The 26852-nt window shown below is 42.8% G+C and overlaps 2 protein-coding genes across 8 annotated transcripts; both read right to left on the bottom strand.

The window, feature by feature from the left end:
- Positions 1–71: 71 nt before the first annotated feature.
- LOC131107131 (visual system homeobox 2-like) lies at positions 72–13087 on the bottom strand. Of its 2 annotated transcripts, XM_078798786.1 has the most exons (7): positions 12525–13087; positions 10884–11039; positions 4476–5326; positions 4093–4183; positions 3654–3777; positions 2252–2432; positions 72–654 (listed from the first exon to the last, which is right to left on the bottom strand). In XM_078798786.1, exons 3-7 carry the CDS (start codon positions 4906–4908, stop codon positions 365–367), a joined length of 1119 nt encoding a protein of 372 aa, XP_078654912.1. In that variant the 5' UTR covers positions 4909–5326; positions 10884–11039; positions 12525–13087; the 3' UTR covers positions 72–364. The 2 variants fall into 2 exon arrangements, with proteins under 2 accessions (XP_078654912.1, XP_078654911.1); XM_078798785.1 differs by lacking the exon at positions 12525–13087 and having other exon boundaries at positions 10880–11425.
- A 7395-nt stretch (positions 13088–20482) lies between these two features.
- On the bottom strand, positions 20483–26357 carry LOC131106770 (adenosine 5'-monophosphoramidase HINT3-like). Of its 6 annotated transcripts, none has more exons than XR_013630408.1 (8): positions 26190–26357; positions 25820–25937; positions 25676–25745; positions 25487–25613; positions 24108–24801; positions 23930–24042; positions 22591–22660; positions 20483–21208 (listed from the first exon to the last, which is right to left on the bottom strand). XR_013630408.1 is itself a non-coding variant. In XM_078799151.1 (5 exons), the coding sequence occupies exons 1-5, from the start codon at positions 24192–24194 to the stop codon at positions 22245–22247; spliced, it is 450 nt and encodes a 149-aa protein (XP_078655277.1). In that variant the 5' UTR covers positions 24195–24708; the 3' UTR covers positions 22226–22244. The 6 variants fall into 6 exon arrangements, 3 of the variants coding, with proteins under 3 accessions (XP_078655278.1, XP_078655277.1, XP_078655279.1); XR_013630410.1 differs by having other exon boundaries at positions 25546–25613; XR_013630409.1 differs by lacking the exon at positions 20483–21208 and adding an exon at positions 22226–22292.
- Positions 26358–26852: the final 495 nt, after the last annotated feature.

Raw genomic sequence — 26852 nt, 5'->3', positions numbered from 1 at the left:
AATGTGCAATAGTTATCTTTTCCAACAAAAAAAAGTTCTGACATAGGATTTTTTTTGTTAAATATTCAATTTTAATCAGATGGCAGTTACATATATACAAAGACAAACACAGATAATTCAACTATTATACATTTCATCAAGTATGTACACAGATGGTCACATTAAAAGGGGGTGCTGGGATTCCTACTGTGCTTGATGAGGTGATCCGAAGTCATGTGGAGGTCAAAGGTCACAACTAGCTCTGACTTATCCCCCCGTGGAGCATTTCAAACAGGAGGTAGGCCAGATTCTTTGTTCAGACATTAAATACAGTATCTCATGTCTTAAGCCTGCATGACCCCTTTCAGGTCGTTAAGAAGTGTTCTCAGTCATCCATGTCGGCCGCCTCATCCTCTGTCAACCCATCCTCCACTTCCCCTTTGCACTCGCGCGTCCCGAGCATCTTGGCGCTGTGCTCCTGTGCCTTGGCTCGCAGCGTGGCGATACTGTTCACCCGCAGTTCATCCTTTGTGATGGGCGACGTGTCATTCTTTGTCCGCTCTTTTTCCTCCTCTGCCGTTGACACCAACGGCGTCTTCTCCTGTGTAGGCGGTGGTGTGAGTGTGTTTTTGTCTGCAGGGCTGTGTGACGTTTCCACAGACTTCTTGTGCATACCTGAATGAAAAATATGTGGGGATTCTTGTGGTGAGAACCTTTCAGTTGACATTGAAATTAAAAGTTTGAAAGAGACTCGAGTGGAAGACTGCACCAAGTGGACAGATAGCGACTTCTTAATCAATTAGGCACCGCCTGAGAGATTTCACCCAATCAATTGACACAAGGAACAACGGGAGAGCTGGTCTAATCTGTCGTAATGAAGTGGGATTATCACGGTATTGACGGCTGGCTTTTATCGACCGCATTAACACTCGCTGGCCTTCATACCGTCTCCTGTGGGAATGCAACAGCCGCCCTAAATGACAACCAGAAAGTAAAAAACCGACTGCAACACCACAAGTCAAAGATCCTGTATATGCCAGGAGTGCGCTGCTGTTGATAAGGACCCACTCGAAGAGTGGTCCCCATCCATTCTGAGTCACTGGACCAGCCCCTTGACCCAACCCCAGCTGGACCAGGGTTGCGGTACGGTCAGATCTTATACTCATCTTATGCTAATGTCATTTACTGATGTATAAAAATACACAAGATCAAATTACAGGCACAGAATGAATACTGATTCAGCATTGGTGTTTTACCGGATCGGACAGGAAGGGCAACATCTTCAATGCTAATATTGAAAGTTCTGGCTAGTTTTCATATTAATAAGAAAAGACAAAACCAACCTTCTCCCAGCACACAACAAACACACAACTGATTTGGCTCATAAGCCAAATTAGAGACGCACACAGGTGATTTTGACCCTGATGTTGAAGTTCACAATACCATGCACAAGGAAAATATATGTGACAATATTGAAATCTACTAATTTAATTTCTACTACATTATCCTGCATCTCTCCTAACGAGGCTACACTCTTCTATACTGTGTGGATGCTCGCAGCCCCGCCTCCACCGAGACAAAGAGACTGTATGACCGACAAGAGGGCTGACTCCGTTCATACCATTGTTCCATGGAGCAAAGACACCAAGGTGCTAAAAGCAATGCACAGAGTGAACTCTCTTCCTGCCTGACACGCATGCACATGGCAATATATTGAGGCAGGCAAAATGATCAAGTTCATTTTCATTTATTGTGTGATTAATTAATGAATTATTATCCCCCTCACCCCACGCCCTGCCTGCACCCATCACTGCCATAAATACATAGTACTCCTGTGGGAAATGCCATTCCTGGGCCACCAGTTGAATAACATTAGTATGTTTTGGCCTAATTAGGAGAATATCTGCATATGCACAATTACTTATCAGTGTACAGATTAATTATCGCAACTAAATGAAAAAACTACATGCAGATGGATGCTGATTGTGCACTCCTTAGACATATACAGTGTTTAGTGTTGGGTCTCTATAGTGTGAATAATGTGATTGGTAAGTGATAGGAGTGTTTAGGAGGCAAAAAAAATGGTGTCATGGTCAAAACAACAATGGCCGCATATGTTGTGCATTTGAGGCTAATGCCAAGTCTATAGTGTGTGATCGCCAACTAGTGGCCTGATATGCATATAACAGTATTACATGACAGCTTTATGCTATTTTCATCATGCAACACATCATCTTCATGTCAACAGTGAAGATGCCTCACCGGCGCTCACCTAATAACCACGGGGCGTAGGACTCTGTGACGCCCTCCTTGGCAGACTTGAGGATGGACTCCGGGAGCGGGATGGAGTGTCGGACCATGGCGCCGTACAGCCCATACTCTGCCATCACGCTGCTGCGGCCCCAGCACTTCTCCCGCTTTCGCCACTTGGCCCTGCGGTTCTGGAACCACACCTGATGAAAGGAAAAGAGCACAATAGACGTGCTTAGAAATAGTGGTGATGTTTGAACAGCGGTGTCCAAACCTTTTCCACATGGCTGAATATTGAAAATCCAAGAATGCGAGGGGCTAATTTCATATTTTTATGTTTTATATTTCAAGACAAATCTTTGTGCTATTAGTTATTAGTATCAAGTTTACCTTGTTACTCAATTTTTCCCACTTGCGTTTATTTTGTATAATTTTATTCCGACAGTTTGCCATGAGCCAATATAAAAACAAGCAGCGGGCCACAAACGGCCCACATGGCCGCACTTTGGACACCCCTGTGGTAGAATAATGGCATGTGCTGAAAAAACAAGAATGCTGGCTGATTTTTTTTTGCTTCCTACATGATCTACTTCATAAAGCCAATAAGCAGTATACAATTAATGTCATAGAATTCACTTAAATTAATGTTTGATAGAACAGATAATTGACATTTCTCTTATTTCCAAATCCTGAAACAGACTGTGTTCAACCTCGTATTGCCATGTTGTTGTGTGTGTACATGCAACACATGTGTGCATTCTTCTCCTTCTGCATCCTTGAGTGCCGAGATTGATTTTTATTTTTTTTTCAAACCGAGCCAGACTTGGTAATAGCCTTAGCAAGCTTGTGAATATGGATGAGGCAAAACGAGCATCATAAAACGGCCCGGGAGGTGGAATGAGATTGTCAGGATGTGTGTGTGTGTGTGTTGTGCAGAAACGGGATTAAAAACGATCAAAGCGGAGAAGCGGGGAAGCTATTCAGGTAGATCCGATGATAACCTCCATCTCATAAAAAGATGGGCCTCAGATGAGCAATCATGCTTTTGACAGCAGTGTGAGTTCTCCTGTGTGTGTGTGTGTGTGTGTGCATGAGAGAGGTGACCCCAAGGGCAGGGAGGCTGATTGAAAAATAAGTTAATTTCCACAGGCCCGACGGATAGGAGACAGGCGGCGAAATATCCCGGGAAATTAAAAAAAAAAGCGTGTGGCAGCCATGCAGGCGGAAGCAGCGCTCAGCAGCTGACCTGCGCTAATTAATTTCTGTAGTTATGCTTTCATTTTAGGGGGCAGATAAGTTCACCACAATTAACTAATTACGCTGATGTGTGTGCAAAAGATGATGACGTGCCCTTTTCTCTTAGCAAATGTTTGACTCCACAACAAAAAAAGATGTTATTTTCCAAAGCAGCATCCAAGGCTCACCTGTATTCTGTCCTCTGGCAACTCTGTCTTCATGGAGAGCATCTCTCTGGCGTACACATCTGGATAGTGAGCCTCATTGAAGGCTTTCTCCAGCTCCTCCAGCTGATAGGAGGTGAAAATAGTCCTGTGCAGGTCATCAACATAAAACATGTTCAGATAAATAATCTTCTACTGTATATGCTTATCCTCATCAACATGCTAAATATTTATATAATTAGAACATCTGAGCATGCTAGTACAAGGGAAATTCTACATGTTTTCTTTCTTTTATCCTAAAGACTAAATAGAGATTTAGAGAATTTTGAGCACATTACAAGTGAACTATCAATACTTGTATATGTAAAAAATGTCAAATCATTAAAAAATAATAATCAGCAACAGAAACACATAATTGAGCAAATACTATTTGCCAATATATGTAATGAGGTTTGATTTTTACCTGTGTCGTCTTTTCTTTCTTTTCTTGCTCTGACTCAAAGATGATTTTGAGAATTTTTTATCACCAGGGGATAAACTCATGTCATCAGAATCTATAAGGGAGAAAAAAATCAGAGAGGTATTAAAAAATGCCCTACATTTCTTCGTGAAATTATGTTCTCATAAATATACGTATTACAAAAACGTAATATAGCTAGTACTCACACATATTTTAACATGAAATATTTACAATACACTCACGAAACGTAACCGAAAATGTAGCAATTTTAGGGCGATCGTTTTTACTCTGGTTCACTTGATATTTTAATAACATTTCGAGTGTATTTCGTTCAAATGTGGCAAAAATGTTTCCCTTTTGTATAAAAGTAAATAATGATCAATCACCCGAGCTGGCCGAGTTGTGCGCGTCCAAATGCGAGGTCCGATGCAGCGGCTGCAGGTGTACGTTCTGCGCCTCGGACAGCACCTCCAGAAAGGCGGGCTGGCTGTAGAACGAGTGGATGCCTTCGGGCCCCAGCAGGCCCACGCCCAGAGCGCCGTGCCCGAGTGCCGACCTGGCGGCCAGGACGTGAGCCCTGTGGGGCAAGGCCTCCAGAGGCCGCCTCGGTGTGGTAGCAGCTGGCGGCGTCGCCGTCGTCATCGGTGGTGGAGGTGGCTCCTTATTCAGGCCAAGCAGCTCCTGGATGCCGAAACCCGTGCGCCGGTGCACAGTGGGGGCCATCTTCCACGCAGGGGGCGGCTGCAGGGGTCCTCCGTGAGCGGGGGGTGTCTGTTTGTTCTCGGTGTCTGAAAGCACAGCTCCGTCCTTCCCGGTCATGATGCTGAGATTTCACTTTTAGTTTGCCGTCTGCTGCAGGCGGGATGCTCCTCTTTATCCAACCCCCCCTCCGGTTAGTCTCCCACTCTCTCCCCCCTTGGTGTGTTTTTAATCCAGTAGGCAACAGGCAGCCAATCATCAGAGGACAGACATATTCAACTTTCCACCGTGTTGGCCATGCATTAAATATAATGTTCTTTATCTTGTATCTTAGCATTAAAACACTCATTTGTTGCTGGGCAGAAATGTCTCATGTCCCTGATGTAGTTCTTCTTTAACGTTCACATGAAGATGATTTTAGGCAAATATATCAGGGGGTGTGGGGTGGGGGGAAAGGAGCTTATATACTTTCCCTACTGTCACTGATCATCTCGTTGAGCTCATCTGATGGATCCAAACAGCCGGAACAATCTCTTAACTTGGGGGAGAAAATCAGCTTAAAATGAAGCAGGATGCTCTAAATTTGGCAGCAAATAAATACATTATTTTCCTCCAAAATTGCAGAAATAAAATTGTTAAAAAAACAACAGCTGCATAAAAATGATATGCATTTGTTTGAAAATAGGTTCATGTGTAAGATTTGTCTGTTTCTCATTTGGTTAGCTTGGAGAAAATATTAGAAACATACACTGCAAACTCCAGTCACAATAATTCATTCATGCACCAAAATTGAGCACCATTTTATATGTACCGGCAAATATTGTATATATCATTTAATAAAATAACATACTATTAAACAAAATATGCACAATGAACATTTAACTGTTGCACAAACCATATTACCTCAACGAGCCACTTCTCTCTAAGTTAATTAATCAATTCAACGCGTGATTGATCCGTTAGACTCGACCCCTTGCCTGCCACAACGCCTTGCTCATTTGCATATTCTAATTAGGTCTAAGCAATAAAACCTTTTGTCTTTATAGACCGTGCATCTGTTGATATGTTATTAAGCTCTCCCCCACCCCTCTGTTAGCCCCCAACGTCCCAGTTTGGGGTATTTAGGACACACCAGGGGGACAACTAAATAGTGCAGAATTACCATGAAGACATAAAAACATACTGAGATTTCACTGAAATATAAAAAGGCATTATTTGTGCAGTTTTCGTTATTTCCCTCTGGATGTGGCACTGATCAGCTATTAATTCAATTACTGGACGGTTGCACGTGATTTGTGGCACACTCCTGGACGCAGTGTGAATAAAAGAAGGAATGAATAAATAAATAGATGATTCCCGAGAGACTGACGAGAGGCCCACGACACTAGAGATGGGATATAAGATAGGAGATGGTATCACGGATGACGCTTCGCAATGAGCGTCATTACCCATCTGTACAAGGCCTCACGGCATCGAGTCATGATATTATTATTCGTTTATACCTGGGTGGACTTATATAACGAATAATGGCGCAACAATGTCAATAACGACATGCAAATGATATGATTTTGTGGCCGGCAACTGCAGACACGCGCCATATGACGTCACACCAGGAAGCAGACAAAGTGGAGGCCATTTTAGCTTCATTTTGACTCGCTGGTTTTAAACTAACTTGTATTTGCTGCAGTCTTGTCTGAAATTCTGTATGCTTTTTTAAAATGCTTAAATTGTACTTGGCAGTCATACAAAAATGGGAAAATAGAATAATACACAGAAATGTAATAGCATATTGAGACTACGTGCACCATATCTAAAAATAAGCTAACATAAACGCCAACTAAGGAGGGAATGCCAAGCGTGATGCTTTGAATTATTTTACATTTTGTTAGGGCTGTCAAATGATTAAACATTTTTTAATCAGATTAATTACGGTTTTGACTACACTCACCATTTGCATCTACCATTTGTCTGAAATATGCCCATTCTTACTGTATTTTAATGAAAGAAATAAAGACAGGATTATTTGTATGTATTAACAGCGCCACATGAAAAATGAAAACATATATATAGAGCACACAAGTCTGAAAATCTATTTATCTTCCACTAGCTTCTTTAACATTTGAATCACACTTGAACCATGTTATGTGCAAGGAGGGGTTGCATTCAGAGACACCACATCATTTAAGTTGAATTCAAATCTTTTGAGTGTATTTCACTTAAATGTAACAAATTGTACTTCCGCATTAAGAGTTACAAAGCAAATGATGAGAATATCCACTTCTTGTTTTTCTTTGGATTTTTGCTCATTTAGACCAGACATACATGCATAATGAAGACGCTGTGATGTCCCGAGTGTCCGTGAATGCATTTTGCAGTCCTCTACTGACAATAAGAAAGTGTGGTTGTGATGATGAAGGGACTAGAGACGTGTTAGTGAGTTGGAGATACATATCAGGTCAGAATATTTTTTTATTTAAAAAGCATCAGTCTCTTTGGGGTTGCTACAGTGCCTACGGGGCTTGCCATGATGTGTTAATTATGCACATTTGTTTTTAATGTAATTAACAAATTAAATTAGTTACAGATGTTTTGACAGCCCTAATTTTATTATTTAATGTATCACTTTAATTTGGGGGTATATGTAATGCCTGGTTAGCAAAATAAATATAGAAATACATACACACACATATACATATATATATATATATATATATATATATATATATATATATATATATATATATATATATATATATATATATATATATATAAACATATGCCAAAATAGAAGAGGTGAGGTTCTTTTCAATGAGATTGACCAAGTGACGTTTGGCGTATACTGCAGATAGGACTAACTGGTGTACTCCAGTGCTTCTCAAATATTTATACACTGTTAGTTACCAAAACAAGATATTTATGGATGCAAATAAGTATTAACACGTAGTTAGGAAAAAATAGGCAGGGCCACAAGAAGTGTAGAGCTGCACTGAAAGTGTTTAAAATCTAAAACATCCAAGCAGGTCAGCGTTAGAGCATGGCGCGGCTCCTTCTGAACACCTTTGTTTTGCAGGGCCCAGAAATGGCTCCTCTAATCCAGCTAATTGCAGTTTCCCAGCGTCGGCCATTCAGAAGGAGGAGGCGGGTCAGCAAACAGCCGTTGATCAAAACATCCCATTAAGGTGAGGACACAAAAGGCTCTCACAAAAGCGCCACTGGCGACTCCACGGTTGGGCTTTACGGGGGCCACACATTAATTAGGGCAATAACTTCATGCTATTGCCTCGTTTCCATTTCTAGAATGCAGATCTTTGCTATCCCCTGTTGCATGTGCAGATGTGCTACTGGCGTAATGAGTGGGATATTTTCATGGGAAAGAGCCCCCCCCCAAAAAACCAGAAATTTCTCAAAAGTGGTTGTCATTGTGGTTGGGCATAATCAGAAGTGACATAATTACTCGGGCTCATTTCTTGTCTAATTAGCACGCTCCCACAGTGGACAGGGACTAGCGGTTCAGCGGGAGAAGGGAATCGGACAGGCATGGCAGTGGCAACACAAAAAGGGGGCCCCCGCTTTCTGCGTAATTAGGTGAGACAATGCCCCTGACTGTTTTGAGCGATGGCAGCGGCTCTACGCTGGGGCCGAACAGGCGAGCGGACGCCCCGCGATGTACACCCTAATAAGCCCCTAATTGTCTACCCTGGATTCACATGGGCCGCCGAGTCCCGGACTCCTGCCGAGAGCCTTGTCCTTGTCCCTCTGAAAGGGAGAAATTGGAGTTGACTCGCTTGGGACCTTTAATGTTTGGCCCCCGAATGTCCAGACAACTTGTTTAACGTCTCGTGACAGCGGGGCCTGATGTCTCGTTGAAAGCAGGCGCAGACACAACACTGAACTTCATCTGCTGCTGCTGCTACGACAGCCTCATTAAGACTTTAAAAAGAAAATCAGATTGTGGCATTTTGGCCAAGACTTAACTCTCATTCTGACTCATTTGTCAGGTTCACTTTCAGTTTCTTTGCCCCCTAACAAAGCAGATGGCTCAACAGGTTGCATTTCAACACGACTGAGCCTCCAGACTGACACATATGTTTGAGGCCACTTGCAAAAAAAGGCAGGTGGGACTCACAAAGGCTTAATGTACCACAACTCGCTCTCACAGTCAAGAGAGGGCCTTCTGGCCTCGGGATGGAACATCACTTCAATGTGCCCTCACTTCTTTAATTAGCTGTCAGTTGGTGCAAATGAATCAAGTCTTCGCCTAATTAAGCAATGCCACCAGGCAGGTCCCATACACGGGCCATTGTGCGAGCGCCATGAGAAAACGGCAGCTAGCAAACTTGTTTTGGATCAGCAGTGCAACTTTAAATGATGTAGTCTTTTTCTTTATGATTATTTTTGCCTGGACAGAAACACCAGAGGGTGGTCACACTTTCTGTCTGCGATCTACTTTTAAAATCCCAAAGATTTACTGATCTATTGAGAGTTAAATAAAAGGCAAATAAAGTAAAGAAACAAAAAAGTGTTTTTACTTTCTAAAAGTACATATAATAGTATTTTGTTTTTCATATAATGCCATTTTTTTCATTTCTTTTTTTGCTGCCATGAATTGGACTGGTGAGTGTTGCACTTTCATTGTGGGAACGTTTATCAACTGCAACACAACAAGCGTTCCGTTTGCACTTCAATCTTGGTAGACATGATCCCGTACCAGCTCCAAACACCATCTTGTTATGGGTTACCAACTTCAGAGCTACTGGATCTGCATTGAAACCAAAATCAACCGGCCGACATCGCACTGCCAGAACTCATTCAATTTTTAAAACAGAATGGCATTATATGTACTTTTGAAAATACTTTATTTGCCTTTTATTTAACCTACAAATGTGTCACATCATTTTGCCTGACCCTGTATTTATAAATATGAGTATGTATGTATGTTGTCCCACACTACACTATACAATATGCATGTTACAAGTCGATCTATCTCCTATCATAAAACAATTGTGTAAAATGTCCCTTAATCTGAATAATAAAGATGAAAGGTGGATCTTGTAGTTGGAGAGATCTGATCAGCACCTAATCTTTGCCGTGGGGGAGCAACAGCGAATCAGGAGGGGAGCTTAATGTCGTATGACATCTACAAAGTGACGTTTATGAGATGGACCCAAACTACCTTCGGAATCGACGTAATGACCACCCAGTGTTACCGCTTGTTTTTTGTTGTTGCCATTCCGTCGCAATAACACCCCCCGATATTTGACTATGTCCCGGTTTAAACAAACCTTGTTTCTTATATGCGGTAAGGAAGGTATGCGCAGTTTCTATAATAATCTTCGCAAACTAATCACAAGTTTGTCCTGAGTGTTCCTTAACGCACAAAGTCAAATGTTTTATGGTTCCACATGAGTCAGATACGCTCTCCTGCCATTCAACACAAACACAAAAAGTAAAAAAAAACAAAGGCAGCGTACAGGGACGCGAGCTGACGAAAACATCTGCGCTCCTGTGGAAGTCTGTTCACTGAAGTGAAATAAATAAAACATTTTTATCGCTGCCTTCTTTGCTTACTGATGAGCTGAGAGGTGAACACAGCATTAAGCGTAGGCATTTGTCATAAGGTTGTCTCATGAGAAATCATACATACATAAAATTGAACAACCTCATTTCCATTCAGCGGGACTTTAAAAGAGGTGAAAATGATGAGAGGGTGATGGAGAGGTCATCGGGAGGATGACTAGTTTGTTGTTGTCGAAAACATTTAATTTTATAAATATAATTGTGATTATGTACATGACTAGAATCACAAGAAAGTGAGCTAAAACTGTCATGCAAGCGTGTGTTTGTCATAAAGAACCAATTTTAGATTTTAGAGAAGCTCTTCACCGCCCTTCTTCCTCTCACCAAACAAGCTACTGTACAGCACCATCACAGGCCGTAATTGTTATTTAATGGATTACACATTCATCCCTCCTGCTCCAGTCCCCCGGGGAGCTCGACGACAGCCTCGCTGTGCTCACACAACTAAACACACACACACACACGCATGCATGTGCTCATTTGACGGCAGTGTTTGTGCTTAAAATTCAATTACCCACTTATTGATAGTTCTCCCGGGTGCTAAAAGAAGTGGACACGGTGCGGATGATTTCCCAGGAGGCTTTGCTGCGCCGCGCACATCTCCAGCTGGATCTATTTCATGGCTTTACTCATCAGCGAAACACACAGATGGAACATAAGCGGCCGTCGTGCACCTGCACACACCAGCACACGCAGACGCAAGAGATGCATGAGGAACACAGACAATACACAACAATTTAAGCTAGACTCAAATACGTGAGAAGCAATTACAATAGTATATAGAGTCAAAATGTCACAAGGCCTTTTTCCACTTTGGAAACCAGCAGAGCAGACATGGCATCTGTGAAGCTGAAGTTTACAGTGATGTTTATAGCTAAACATTTCAAAATCAACACAAAAAAATTAGGGATTGGGAAAAAAAAAAGATCTGGGGTTAACGCTTAATTCATTTTTCATATTATGTATTACTGTATGTGTTACCTGTAAAAGAAATATTTTTTGCAGAAATTATGCAACATTATATACTGAGTACAACAATATTTAAATGTACATTATAGATGCCTGGTACTCTCTGCATGTGATAAATTCCACTAACTGCAATACTCTCCTTCCTAATGCCCAAAACGTCTTTCCAACTTCGCTGAATGAATGTTGGCGTAATTTTACGCTATTTTATAACAAGGATCGATATATCTACTTGCTCATAAAATCTCATTAAAAGAAAAAACACACCTCACTAACGCATTATTAGAGTTTTTTTTCCCCACCACAGGCATTTACTTACAGAAGATTTAATTGAATAAATCAGTCTCCTAATAACGTTTGCCTGTGGGTAATTTGAATGGAATACATTTAGAAAGGATTACTCGACCGTCATTAACGTTCCCTCAGTGTCTGGATTTTCATTACTGTAATAAAATGACCAGAGATCATTGTTATTCTCCACTAACTAGCATTTTCCTGGAAAATGTCTTCTGTACAACGTCGAGGTCACTCTCAGTTAAACCCAGAAGCTGTTCTGTTAACACCCTCCGAGTCAGTCCAACAGGTAGCTCCCTGCGGATTAGCCACGCGTCTCAAGGTCCCCTGAGACCCGGCAGGGGGTGGGAGAGTGGTAAGGGGGGAGGAGGGGTCCTCCCAGAGGACCACTTGGCTTGCCACTGGCCTCATTCTCCGCTAATTACGCCGCTCATCTCCTCTCTTCCAAGAGGATGCTAGCAGGCCGATGACAACCTGCTGCAGTGTGCATCACCACCAGGCAACAGCTGGGGCCGACGGCTGCACGCCAATACCCATGGGGGTAAAAAAAAAAAGGGGGGGTGGGATAATGGCGTGGTGTTTGGGGTAGGATGACAGCATTTATTCACACCAGGCAGGAAGGGCTTTTGTTGCCTGTTTGCACACATAGCTCATCTCCTTGTGGCACGAGAAGGAAAAAATATAATATACCATGATGCTGAATGCCCTCTGATGTGACAGGGTCAGAATACAATTTTACACCACCCCAAGGCTGACACTGGATCGATGGGCTCCCGAGCACGCTGTTCCCCCACCCCACCCCACAAACTGCATGATTGCAGCGGCTGTTCATTAGTGGCGGCCCTTGGCTTTAGTAGCCGGTACAATTTGTCAGCTGTAAATCTCCAAACTCCACCCACGTTTGCTCCACTGTCTCATCAAAAAGGGGCTGTGAAGAATGAAGTCGGGGTGATGAAAAACAGATTTCGATTTATCTGTTCCTTCCTCCTCCTCCTCCTCCTCCTCTAAGGAAGAGCTGGGGACAAACAATGAACAGGACCTCACCCAGACACACCCATAAAAAGTGATGAAGCCACTGGATGAGTATGAGCAGCAGGCTAAAAACTAGATTAGAATGGTGAGTTTCTCAGTATGAATCTGCCTCTATACCCGACAATGCTGCAGGAAAACAAAACATTAGATACACTACATACACAGCCTAATGACAGCATATAATAAAATGTCATTATAAAATTATAAAACCGTTTTTTGCCATCTTTGATGGGGTGTACATGTAAACAAATTGCATTAAAAGACAAACCTGATAGAAAAATGACATAATAATGTAACACAGGCTATTCAGCTGCGCTTTCGGTGCAGGAAAGCACTCACTTTAATGAAAAATGACACCACATCACCTTCCTATCGATGGAAAAAAGCTTGTCATCAATCAAAGCTTTACTGGTGTGGGGGGGAGAGGGGATGTAAGCCAATACAACAACACAAACACAATCAAAACAGCAAGCACCTCCGTCATATAGTGTTTTCGCAGAAGGTAATTAAAAATAGCAGGTAAGATGTTGAAGGTATAACGTTGACAAGAATAATGGTAAAGGGAGAAGCCCCACTTCCAAGCTTAACTTGGTGAAAATGTGGACTCCATTACAAATGACTTGAAAATATACATGTACTTATCTTTGATAAATGGCAGCTGGAGGATGACTGCTTGGCAGACAGGACAGGACCTAAGGTGACACAAAATGGATAGCATTGAAAATAAATATATAGCGACATTAAAATGCTGCAGTGTTTGGTTTTGACCATTAGAACACGATAAAACAAAACCATTAAAAAGCAATGTTAGCAAACTAGCAACAGGAAAACTAGCTAGCTATGCTGCTACAAATTAGCCATAAATACAATCTTTCACAATTTAAACGATAGGAATTTCTCACAAGCCACAGCATTAGGAACACTCACACATTAAAATACAATAATTTATACAAACTTGTCCTCAATGATAAAAAACAGTAAACTAACACGGCTTCTGATTCAAACAGGTGACTAGGCTAACTTACTAGCCAGAAAACGGCTCGCTCGCACTGCCGTTAGCATTAGCGTCTTCAACATTATTCAAAAGTAGCACACGACATGCAGTGTTGGCATTCTAGCGAGGTGCTAAATACTTGCTTTAAAAATCAACATACCAAGCAGTTACGTGCTTTAGAGGACTTTGACATTCACTTTGAGGAACTGTAAAACACTTATGGGAATTCTTCTTCGCTTTTTTGTAAATTTTATAACGGTGTGCGCCATCTGCTGGATTAAATTAGCATTGCAGCGCAAACTACACAGGGCTTCCATTGACTCAACAGAAACCTCATTCTCACATCTGCTGTTTTTTCTATTACAAAACGAACACAACAACAACGTATTTACCCTCATTGTCTACATGTTCAGCATTTGTAATGCGGCAGGTAAACCTGCAAAAAATGCATTTCTACTGGTCATGTTTAAGACACCATTAGGCGATAAACTGCTAGCATCCCCGTCTTTTGATCCAAAGAGGAGCTAATTGTGCGAAAATATTGTTTGACGGTTGAATTATGTCATGGTCTGACCACGGAGTGAGGTGCAGTGGAGAGTGAAGACATGTTGCTGGGGTCCCATTCAAGCTGACCTTTTTGCTGCAGTTCCAGGTCAGGAAATTTGGGTCAGGGAACAATGCACACTGTCAGAGAGTTGGTAGCAGGGTGTTGCTACCCCTGCGACACGCTCCCCACCCAGCACTCGTCCCGAGCCTTCACGTTTAATCACTCGACACGTCAGCATCATCCCAAAGACACTTAACTGCAGAGAGTAATAGGCAGGACAGCTGAAAACATTGACTTTTTAATATTTTTTATTTTAAAGTAATAAGGACATAGGATAACAAAGCTGTTTAAACCACTCTTTGTCACTGAGGGGACACAAGTGACAGGAGGATGTTTTCAATCTCAACTTTCTCCCGCTCAAGCAGTTGCTCCAACTGCTCCCCCTTCAGGAGCAACGATGTAATGGCTTTAGCAAATTCATCCATGGGGTCTTGCTTCTCCTGAGGATCAACATTTGTATCATTCTGTGACGATGAAGGACGCTCATCATCCTGAGGGTTCACGTTTGTCTCATTCTGGGATGAAGGACGCTCATCATGCTGAGGATCAACATTTGTCTCATTCTGTGACGAAGGACGCTCATCACCCTGAGGGTTCACGTTTGTCTCATTCTGGGATGAAGGATGAACATCATCCTGAGGGTTCACATTTGTCTCATTCTGGGATGAAGGATGATCATCCTGAGGGTTCACATTTGCTTCATTCAGGGATGGACGAACATCATCCTGAGGGTTCACATCTGTCTCATTCTGGGATGAAGGATAAACAATATCTTGAGGGTTGATGTTTGTCTCATTCTGGGATGAAGGATGGTTGTCATCCTGAGGACTCAGGTTTGTCTCATTCTGGGATGAAGGACAAACATCATCCTTAAGAGTCAGGTTTGTCTCATTTTGGGATGAAGGACAAACATCCTGAGGGGTCACGTTTGTCTCTTTCTGGGATGGACGCTCGTCATCCTGAGGGATCACATCTGTCTCATTCTGGGATGAAGGATGGTCATCATCCTGAGGACTCAGGTTTGTCTCATTCTGGGATGAAGGACAAACATCATTCTGAGGGGTCACGTTTGTCTCTTTCTGGGATGAAGGACGCTCATCACCCTGAAGGTTCACGTTTGTCTCATTCTGGGATGAAGGACGAACATCATCGTGAGGGTTCACATTTGTCTCATTCTGGGATGAAGGATGAACATTATCTTGAGGGTTGATGTTTCTCTCATTGTGGGATGAGGGACAAACATCATCCTGAGGGATCACATCTGTCTCATTCTGGGATGGACGCTCATCATCCTGAAGGATCACATCTGTCTCATTCTGGGATGAAGGATGAACATCATCCTGAGGGTTGACGTTTGTCTCATTCTGGGATGAAGGATGGTCGTCATCCTGAGGACTCAAGTTTGTCTCATTCTGGGATGAAGAATGGTCGTCATCCTGAGGACTCAGGTTTGTCTCATTCTGGGATGAAGGATGGTTGTCATCCTGAGAACTCAGGTTTGTCTCATTCTTGGATGAAGGACGCTCATCACTCTGAGGGTTCACGTTTGTCTCATTCTGGGATGAAGGACGAACATCATTGTGAGGGTTCACATTTGTCTCATTCTGGGATGGAGGATGAACATTATCTTGAGGGTTGATGTTTGTCTCATTCTGGGATGAAGGATGAACATTTTCTTGAGGGTTGATGTTTGTCTCATTCTGGGATGAAGGACAAACATCATCCTGAGGGATCACATCTGTCTCATTCTGGGATGGACGCTCATCATCCTGAGGGATCACATCTGTCTCATTCTGGGATGGACGCTCATCGTCCTGAGGGATCACATCTGTCTCATTCTGGGATGAAGGATGAACATCATCCTGAGGGATCACATCTGTCTCATTCTGGGATGAAGGATGGTCGACATCCTGAGGACTCAGGTTTGTCTCATTCTGGGATGAAGGACAAACATCACCCTGAGGACTCAGGTTTGTCTCAGGATGGTCATCATCGTGAGGGTTCACATTTGTCTCATTCTGTGAAAGACGAACATTATCCTGAGGGTTCACGTTTGTCTCATTCTGGGATGAAGAATGGTCATCATCCTGAAGGTTCACGTTTGTCTCATTCTGGGATGAAGGACGCTCATCATCCTGAGGGTTGACTTTTGTCTCATTCTGTGATGGACGAACATCATCCTGAGGGTTCATGTTTGTCTCATTCTGTGATGGACAAACATCATCCTGAGGGTTCACGTTTGTCTCATTCTGGGATGAAGGATGAACATCATCCTGAGCGTTCACATTTGTCTCATTCTGGGATGAAGGATGATCATCCTGAGGGTTCACGTTTGTCTCATTCAGGGATGGACGAGCATCATCCTGAAAGTTCACGTTTGTCTCATTCTGGGATGAAAGATGGTCATCGTCCTGAGGGTTCACGTTTGTCTCATTCAGGGATGGACGAACATCATCCAGAAGGTTCACATTTGTCTCATTCTGGGATGAAGGACGAACATCATCCTGAGAGTTCACATTTGTCTCATTCTGGGATGAAGGATGGTCGTCATCCTGAGGGTTCACATTTGTCTCATTTAGGGATGAAGGACGAACATCATCCTGAGGGTTCATGTTTGTCTCATTCTGGGATGGAGGACACACATCGTCCTGATGTTCAACCACTGTCTCATTCTGTGATGCAGGATGCTCATCTTCCTGAGGTTCAGCAGTCGTCAGATCTTCCTGAAATGCAGGACGTGTCTCAAGGTTTTTCTCATTCTGCAAAGTTGGCATAGGGGTCTCATCTTCCCGAGGTACAGCCTCAACTAATTGAGGTTCAATACTCGTCTCATTCTGCAAAGCTGATGTGGTCTCATCTTCTTTAGGTGCCACAGAAGTCTCATTTTGAAGAAGTTCACCATGTGTCTTATCATCCTGAGGTGCAGTGGTGGTCTCATCATGGTGAGGTGTAGCCAGCGTCATATCTATCGATTCAACATTTGTCTCATTCTGCATTGCTGACGTCTCATCGTCCTGGTGGGAAGTAAAGGCCTCACGCTCTTGGGGTTCAATGTTTGTGTTATTCTCCATAGCTGGTGCAGGGGTCTCATTTTCCTGAGGTTCGGACATGGTCTCTGCTTTCTCAGGTTCAGGAAAATTCTCATCGTTGTGTGGTTCAACATCATTCAGCAATGCTGATTTAGCCATCTGATGTTCTTGAGGTGCAGTAGTGGTCTGATTCTCCTGAGGTTCGACGTGTGTCCCATCATTCTGAGGTGCAGCCATGGTTCCAACCTCATGAGGTTCTTCATGAATCTCATTCTGCAAGGTTGGTGTATGGCACTCATCCTCCTGGGGTGCAGCAGTGGTATCGTTCCCAAGAGGTTTAATATTAGTCTCATCTGGCACGGCGGGTGTAATGAACACATCTTCCCATGGTTCTGCAACTGTCTCATCGTCCTGAGGTTCAATGTTGCTTTCATTTCTCAAAGTCAACATAGAAGTCCCATCTGTATTAAGGTCATCTTCATATGGTGATGTAGGGGTCTCATCTTCATAAGAAACAGCCAGTGTCATATCTCCTTGAGGTTGGATATTTGTCTCATTCTGCAAAGCTGAAGCAGCTGTCTCATTCTGCATATCCTCCTGATGGGCTACTTTTTGCTGAACCACGTGGTCTTCCTGAGGAACTGTTTTGTCCTCCTGATGAGCTGCAGGAGTCTCATACTCCTGAGCAAGTGAGGAAGATTCCTGTTCCTGGTATGCAAGAGTGGTCTTACAAGGTGCAGGATGTGTCTTCGCATCTAGAGGAGCTTCCTGAGGTGCTACAGGTGTCTCATTCGCCTCAGGTTCTTCATTGGTCTCCTTGCCATATTTTGAAGCTGTTTCCTTTTCCTGATCCTCAAGACGGTCTTGCTGAGGTGCAGCAGTTTTGTGCTCCTCAGCCGGTGAGGCAATGATGTTGTCATCCTGAGGTGAGTCAGGGTCCTGGTGGACTGCTTCTGTCTCATTCTCCTGCAGCACCATGTTTGTCTCCTCCCCCTGAGGTGCTGCAGTATTCTCATCCTCATGGGTGACTTTTACAGGTGTCTCATCCTCGTGAAGAACCACACATGTCTGAGATTCTGAAGTTCCGTCATCCTCTACAGAAGCTTCATTTGTGCGATCCTCTTCAGTTGCAGCGCTTGTGTCCTCCGACTGAACTGATGTTGAAATCTCACCCCCCTGAGGTGCAACATCTATCTCAAAGTCCTGAGGTCCTGATGTTGGTCCACTCTTTTGGGATGTGACTATTTGTTCTACTTGGGTTGCAGGACTTGTGCCCTCCTCTTGAAGTCCAACAGATGTTGTATCCTGCTGGGTTTCTTCATCCTGACATGCTGAAGCTGGTTCTTGGAGCTGATGTTGAGCAGTTGCACCATCCACCAGAGCAACTTGGGGTTTCAAGGCCACCAGGGTTGCAGCCCTTACGTCCTCCTTCTGAGACTCATTCTCCAGAGGTGTTTCATCTTGTGAATGTTCTGCCGGCGTCTCATCTTCTTGAGGTGCAATGGGTGCCTCACCTTGCTCCGGTCTTTCAAACTGCTTCTGAGATGTTGAACTTGTTTCCTCAGCCCCAACTGAGGCATCTTCTCGAGGAGCTGCACTAGTCACATCCTCTAATGGTGCTGCCATTTCTTCAACTACATGAGATCCTAAAATTGTGTCCTCCTCCTGAGCTCCAGCAAACATCTCTTCCTCTTGAGGCTTTGCATTTCCTTCTATCATTGCAAGTGCTGCAGATGTTGCTTCTTTTAGAACCGAGGCTACTATCTCCTCCACCTCAAGTGTCATTGCGTTCTCATCCTCTTGAAGAAACACATCAATGTTCTGTAAAGTTTCATCATCCAGCTGCATTGTTGTGGTGTCATCCACCAAGGGGCATCCAGGTGTCATCTTGTAGGCTTGGTGTCGCAGCTTCATCTTCCCCAAGTGATGCCATGCTTTCATCATCAGCTTTTTCATGTTGAAGGACGCAAGTCTTGCTTCTTTCACCTCCTCCGGTGTATGTGCCGATGTCATTTCATCATCAGCTGCGTGGGATGAATCTGCTGAAGCATCGTCTTCTAACAATTCATCTTCGTCAAGAGGAACGCTTGTGTAGTCCTCAAGTCCTGCAAATGTTGCGTAATCATAGCCTGACGTAGCGGTCTCATCTTCAATAGACGGAGCAGTGCTCATCCCCTCGCAAGGTTCTTGCTTTCTCATGTGCCCATGAAATGCATTTGCGTCATCCTCCAGATCTCGGGTTGCATCCTCCTCTTGAGGTGATGCAAAAGTCTCATGATCCTGAGGTGCAGTGACTGTCTCATCTTCAAGGTATCTGACATCTGTCTGGATCTCCTGAGGGATCCTTTCCTCTTCCTGGAATGCAGCTTCCACCACCGTTAGTGTGGGTGCAGTTGTATTATCTTCCATACGTTCTTTATCATTTGCTACTTCATCCTTTTGGCTTTCTGTGACTGGGGCCTCTTCTGATCCCTCATGGGTCTCATCCTCTTCTGATGATGCAGAAGGCCCACCATCTAGTTCATCATCTTTGGTAACTAGGTCTGTCGGAATCCCCTGAAGAACTTCAGTGGCCTCATCCTCCAGAAAAGCGACATCCGTGTCATCCACCAGAGGAGCTCGGGTTGTATCCCCCTCCTGATGTGATGCATATGGCTCATGCTCCTCGGGTGCAGCCATGGTCTCATCCTCATAGGATTGGATATCTGTCTTGACCTCCTGAGGGACTCTTTCCTGCTCCTGGGATGCAGCTTCCACCACCTGTGGCCTTGCAGTTGTGCTATCCTCCAGAGAAGCTGCAGTGTTCTCCACTCCTGATTCGTTCATCCATTCGGTTTTATCAGTTGCTACCTCATCCTGTTGCCTGGCTGTGATTGTGGTGTCTCTGACGTGTCCCTCGGCGGTCTCATGCTCTTGTGGTAATGTCTCAGTGTCATCATCTAGGGGTGACTTCTCTTGGGGAACTAGATCTTTTTGAAGCTCCTCCTCATCCTCTTGAGAGGTTATAGCCATAACCTCCTGAGGTGATGCAAAATGCTTACGGTCCTGAAGTGCAGCAGTGGTCTGAGGGGGTCCAACATCTATCCTGTCCTCCTGAGGGACTCTTTCTTGATCCTGGGATGCAGCTTCCAAGACCTGTAGTCTAGCAGTTGTGCTACCCTTCAGAGAAGCTGCAGTGTTCTCCACTCCTGATTCGTCCATCCATTCGGTTTTATCAGTTGCTACCTCATCCTGTTGCCTGGCTGTGATTTTGGTGTCTCCGACTTGTCCCTCGAGGGTCTCATCCTCTTGTGATAATGTCTCAGTGGTATCATCTAGGGGTGACTTCTCTTCAGGGACCAGAGTTTTTGGAACCTCATCCTCCTGAGAAATTATAGCCATAACCTCCTGAGGTGATGCAAAAGTCTCATGCTGAGGACTGTCCTCTTGCAGGACTCTTTCCTGCTCCTGGGATGCAGCGTCCACCACCTGTAGTTCTGTAGTAGTGCTATCTTGAAGAAAAGGTGCAGTATTGTCATCTTCTTGGAGTCCTGCTGCTGACTCGGGTCTCTCATCCTCCTGCGATGATGCAGCAGCTTCATCATCTTGCCACAACTGCTGTTGGGGTTCTGTTTGAACTCCTTGAAGATCTGGAATGGTCTCCTTCTCCAGAGAAGCTACAGCTGCATCGCATGGTTCAGTCAGGTCCTCCTGAGGTGCTGTCGTTTTCTCATCTTGTGATTTTGGAACGTTCTTGACCTGCTGCTGACGTGATGATGTTTTACGTCTCACCTTGGGACGCCCCTGTTCCGCTTTCGGCTCCTCGGTTTCGTCCTGCGTGGGCGTAACGAGCTGGCAAGACCTCTGGTAAGGAGTTTTGTGCTTCTGGATGTTCCTGCGTTTCTTCTGCTTCTGTTTACTCGGCATGTTGGTCTCCACTTACTATGGATGGAAGTGAGAATATCGCGGTGTTTATTATTTGGTGTGTTGACAAGCAGCAGCAACCTACCCTTCCCCCCCATGGCTGAAATACAGTCATTGTGTACAAAGCTTTAGGAAGCCTTTGTCGTCACATACGTCACAGAAACTTACGCCTGGGAGTGACGTCGTTCAGGAGATGACGTCACGTCACATCACGTCAAATCAAGTCTGTGAATAGAGACTTAATACAGTTGGAGACATGTATTATTTCTAACATTTTCATTCACATAACTTCGCCCAGAAAACATATACGCGCAAATAATAAACATTTATATTTAGGTCAGAGACGGATACCAACACAATAAGAGGAAATTTAACGGAGAAAATTGTCGTACTAGGAAAAGAGAAGTCACTAGTGACACCATGTGGTTGTCAGGTGTAATTGACAGCCAAAACGGAAAGCAGTCAAAAAAATGTCTAAATATATTTTGGTAGGGAAAAATATATACTAACGAAATCTACACAAGATAATTTGTAGAAAAATATTTGATTTTTTAAAACATATAGATTTTATTTTCATTATACTTGTTAAAAGTGGATAGCAAATTGAAACAAATCTTAATGTAAGTTTTTTCATACAAATTATAAATTAATCAAGTAAAAATTATCTTATGTGTGTTTTGTTTTTATATTTTGGCTATTGTTAGGTCATGTAAATAATTGAAATTCTGATTAATTATGGTACAAAAGCAAAGGACGTAATGTAGTAATTAAAAAAACAATTCATTGACCCAAACACAATTTTAATCTAATTCAATTCTGTGCTACAATTACAAGAATTGCAATTAAATTAAATTAAATAAATCCCTTATTCCTTCTAAAATGAAACATCATGAAAAACAGCTTAATTCTATTATGGCCTCCTTTCAGAGTCCACAAAAAAATGCCTTCTAATCACTTTGCTCCTGTAATCATCAAGTACAATAGGGTTCCTATTATAGGAATGTTCTCATGGAGCTAAAATAAGCACCAAGAATACAATGTGAACGCCATCCCTTCATTTAATTTTGCCCCGCGTCCTCAGGTGAGAAAGCGCTTTCTCCACCTGCGAACACAAGACACGTACATGAGCGGATTCATCACACCAAAAGTGATATTTACAATACATAAAGTGTCAGCGGCATCACTCACTGTGATGAACCAGTGCGACTGTGGCCCGTATTTGAGCTGAGAGCTTACATTCATCTTACTAGCAGGAGCCAGAGCGTGAAGGTGAAGGTGAGGGACGGATGAGAAAGGAGGAACATGAAAGCCCAGCCTGCAGTTTGTGTGTGATGCAAATATTACAAGACGTCGTCAACCTGATGAAAATACACATTATGGGGTGCGTGGCATAAATTTACCTGATATCTTCCAGGTCTCTCACTTTATTTTTCTCTAAGACTCTCCTTCCCATTTCAGCCATCCGCTCCACTAGCAACAAACAAATCAATCAAAATGTTCACACACAGGATGGATACTTCATTAGGGACATCTGCACCATATAGTGACTGACATTAATACAATATAACAGGCTGTACCACTCACTAAGCATCTTTGACAATGATAACAAACGATAATCATCCTGGAAAATATAATTATAACGACATTATTGTCAACATTATATCGAGACCATACTTTATATGTCATATATCTGATTATTGACCAAAAAACTGAGAAATAAGCCAGGAATTGATTCACTTTTAGCAACATTGTGTGAATATGCTGTACGATTTGTAAGGAATTTGGTCAAAGCACATGTTTTGGATGTTTGTTACTCCTCGCCACGCACACTTGTAGCAGTCTGTCTCTGCGTGCACTCACTAGCGCCCCGCCAACCCCCCAATGGGACAAAGAGACTGAAAGACTGACAGGAGGGTTCACTCATTATACTACTATTGAACCAACGGTGGTGCTGAGACCGATGTGACAGTGAATGCCTCTTGTGAGTCAAAACAAACATACATGTACATGTCAATATCTTGAGGCTGGCAAAATTATCACATTTGTTTTTATTTATTGTGCATTTAATTGATTTATTGACTATACTAGCAGGGATTGACTCTTTGACTTGGCATTTTTCCCACTTTAATGTGCTGTACAAAAATGCCTTCTGGACCATTTTAAGTCTACCATGGGGTGGCGCTGTTATTTAGCCCCAAATGACATTACTTTAAAAGCTCTTTTGACTTCAAATTTCCTCCAAAAAAAGCATTGAAGTCTGACTTCAACGTTTAAAGTTATTTTTGGAATTATTGTTTGTGAAATTTCTTCCACAGGTCCATCTAATTTTACTTTTCACTACATCTACACCAATTATATATATATATATATATATAAACGTACCACACAGGCCTGACTGCTTCATATTTCTCATGCAATTTCAGCTCAACATATATTAATGATATAAAAATGATCAGCGCTATTGATACCATTATGTAAAACGTTATTAACGTATTGTGATGAGTGTTGCCAGGTGGGTGAATGACCTCAAAATATTTAAAACACTACTGGTCTACCGAAAGTGATGCACTGAAATAATCTTTTAAATAAAAACTCAGCCTGCTCAAAAAATATGGCGCCGCTGTCTCTCCAGGATGACCAATAGATCATCTCGTGACATTTCCCAATAATCGATCAAAGGCTGCTGACTAATCAGTCTCCATAAGACGAGAAAGGAAACACGACACACATTTAATTTACCTGTGGGAATGTTCTCCTCCCGTAGAGCTTTACAGTTGTCGATGTGAGTCCTGGTAATGACCAGGTAATGATGGGCAGCACCGGGTTTCACATCCCGGAAGCACAGCAGCTCACTATCCTACACATAAATACGCATTAAAAGACAGTAAAAAAGTACACATTAATGACCTTTACTTACGCTCAGGAGAATTTCCGTGTCGCTCTGGCTGTTGGCTATCTGACAAAACTGGCAGACGTCATCTTGAGAGGTGGCGGGAGTCGCCATTAATGGTTTCTAAAGTTGCAGTGTGTACTATGTGTGTCGGACGGCAGGACAACCAATAGCTGACTGAGCAAATCGAACCGGGATGTTGCTGCCTTCATGAAGCGTCGGAAATTCTAATATCTTTGTATGTTACCTTTTTTTCAACATTTTGTTAACAAACGACATCAACAATTTCATAATACAGGTGTACCCAATCAAGTGACTTACATGTTAACATGTTAATATGCAACTTTATCCATATATAAAAATAAGTCCATATTTATTCATTTTATTAGTCACAAACCAAGCATACTTTGCTTTGAATATGTTCCAAGTAAAGTGCAAAATAAGCAGCAAAAAGTTTTAAAAAGGCAGAGGTGGGTATGCTATATAATAATATATAATAACATTCTTACGTAGAACAACATTTACCAGCATGTATCGTTACCTTCCAATAGTTCTGTAAAATGTTCCCCAGTACAGTACATTTGCAACCAAGTGCTTCTTTCAGCTTCATGGGTATCGCATTGTTATTATCTCATTAAAATCCCAATTCAATATTGTCCTTGATAGCAGTCACACAAGAGGGAAGGGAAAACATTTTGAGGCGCTTCCTTAGTTTTTTTTCCTAGAAAGACACAAAAGGGATGACTTTGAAAAAGTATCTATTGAAACACATACACAAAAATAAGACAAATTTACAGATCGACAGAATATTTTTTTGAGGACAAAACCACACTGGGATGGAAAGAAAAACAAAATGAAAAATTCTGGTGCAAATACAGTTAAACCTGTGAATCCAACTTTTAAAAACAAAGTAAATGCACTGAAAATAATTCAAAGATACATCAGTACTTGGTATTACCATTCCAATTGTCTATTCTGGCCTTGGGAGAGGTCTGGACCCTACTAGAAGCCATTCTAGTTCTTATTAAATGTCTACACATGTCCCCAGTAGGGCGGCATGGCGGTCTAGTGGTTAGCGCGCAGCTAGGAGACCAGGGTTCAATTCCACCCTCAGCCATCTCTGTGTGGAGTTTGCATGCGTGGGTTTTCTCCGGGTACTCCGGTTTCCTCCCACATTCCAAAAACATGCTAGGTTAATTGGCGACTCCAAATTGTCCATAGGTATGAATGTGAGTGTGAATGGTTGTTTGTCTATATGTGCCCTGTGATTGGCTGGCCACCAGTCCAGGGTGTACCCCGCCTCTCGCCCGAAGACAGCTGGGATAGGCTCCAGCACCCCCCGCGACCCTCGTGAGGAAAAAGTAGTAGAAAATGAATGAATGAATGAATGTCCCCAGTATACTTACGTTAACAAAATACGCTGTTCCGGGTATGAATTTAAACAGCATGACATCAGATATCTTACTGGCTGGGGCGAGGACATGCAGGTGGAGGTGATCCACTGACGTGTAAGGAGGTTGGTGGAATCCCAGCCTATACAAAAGAATTAGGAATCACACTAGGGTATTTTACAATGTAAAATGGGTCTCTTTCACCTGATATCTTTCATATATGTGACACCTTGTGCACGGAGAACTGCTCTCCCCATTTCAGCCATGTCTTCAACTGAGAAATACATAGTAAGCTTTGTGTTTCACAGTGTTTTCACAGAGTTTTATATTACTGTCAAACACACTGACCGAGTTTGATGTGTCCACTGTGCAGTTTTGTACAGTTTTGTATGTGCTTGACGGGAACAACCTGGTAATGATGAGGCGCAGCCGGGCAAATGTCCCGGAAACACACCAGTTCCGTATTCTTTAAGGGTAAATGAGCAGATTACTAGTTTACACACCACCCTTGAACGCATCACTGTAAAATCCCCTTGTACAGGCAGGTGAAATGATTGTATTTTATCGTGCAAATTATAGTGAGGATAGAATGGACGAATGAATACCTCATAGTGACTATACGTTAATTGCAGTGAAACAGAAAAAGCTTTCAACTGTACCCACGATACCGACACACTCCCCATCCAAAAAATATTTATCAAATATTACATTTCCCTACCTTCTGTAAAACGTCTGCTTCTTTGTCTTCGCCGCTGGCAATTAAACAGAAATTACACCACTCTTCAACACCGTTCTGAGTGTCGTTTGTGTCCATTTTTTCCGCCAGCAGATACTTCCGGGTTTCATCGTTACCCGTGACGTAACCAGCCCGAAGATCGTTGAGAAGTACGAGGCTCACCTGGTCCTCAACAGAAGGTCTTCAATGTATCTACGTTTGCTGAGAATGAAAAAGGTTGTTTTCCTCTCGCCTTCTCGTCTTCCTCGTTCCACTGGGTAAGTAACTCCGCTTCATTTTTCTCCAAAGTGCACCAACAAGTTTGTTTTGCTAAAGTCCTCCAACATGGAATAGTAATAACGACCATCATAATTTACACATCTTTATGTAGTTTTAAGCATGTGAACTAATTAAAACAGTAATATGTAATTTAAATCCGAGAAAAAAATCACTTTTTATGAGACGTTTGGAGGCCCTCGGAACTCTGGGGGCCCTTGCCAATTGCCCATGTTTGCCTAATGGTAAGTCTGCCCCTACTACTTACACACTACAACACACTAATAGGCCCTTTGCCACTAAAATCCCAAGTACTTTATTATCAGGAACAGTCATTTATTAGGGGGAGTGGTATATTTCTACGCTGATGCCATGCAAATATATATATAT

This window comes from Doryrhamphus excisus, linkage group LG19 (assembly GCF_037039965.1).
Source record: "Doryrhamphus excisus strain RoL-2023G ecotype Guam linkage group LG19, RoL_Dexc_Guam_v1.1, whole genome shotgun sequence".
Lineage (NCBI taxonomy): Eukaryota > Metazoa > Chordata > Actinopteri > Syngnathiformes > Syngnathidae > Doryrhamphus > Doryrhamphus excisus.
The sequence above is the reverse complement of the archived record's forward strand: the minus strand, read 5'-3'. Positions and strand labels throughout refer to the sequence as shown.

What these genes read in the sequence shown, in the direction of transcription:
- LOC131107131 (XM_078798786.1), bottom strand. Translation starts at nt 4,908, where the DNA reads ATGACCGGGAAGGACGGAGCTGTGCTTTCAGACACCGAGAACAAACAG. An exon ending in GCACAACTCGGCCAGCTCGG is followed by an intron (nt 4,184 to 4,475) that starts GTGATTGATCAT and finishes TCTCCCTTATAG; the next exon opens with ATTCTGATGACATGAGTTTA. An exon ending in TGCCAGAGGACAGAATACAG is followed by an intron (nt 2,433 to 3,653) that starts GTGAGCCTTGGA and finishes TCCTTTCATCAG; the next exon opens with GTGTGGTTCCAGAACCGCAG.
- LOC131106770 (XM_078799151.1), bottom strand. Translation starts at nt 24,194, where the DNA reads ATGGCGACTCCCGCCACCTCTCAAGATGACGTCTGCCAGTTTTGTCAG. An exon ending in ACACGGAAATTCTCCTGAGC is followed by an intron (nt 24,048 to 24,107) that starts GTAAGTAAAGGT and finishes ATTTATGTGTAG; the next exon opens with GATAGTGAGCTGCTGTGCTT. An exon ending in AGAGACCTGGAAGATATCAG is followed by an intron (nt 22,506 to 22,590) that starts GTAAATTTATGC and finishes CACAAACTGCAG; the next exon opens with GCTGGGCTTTCATGTTCCTC.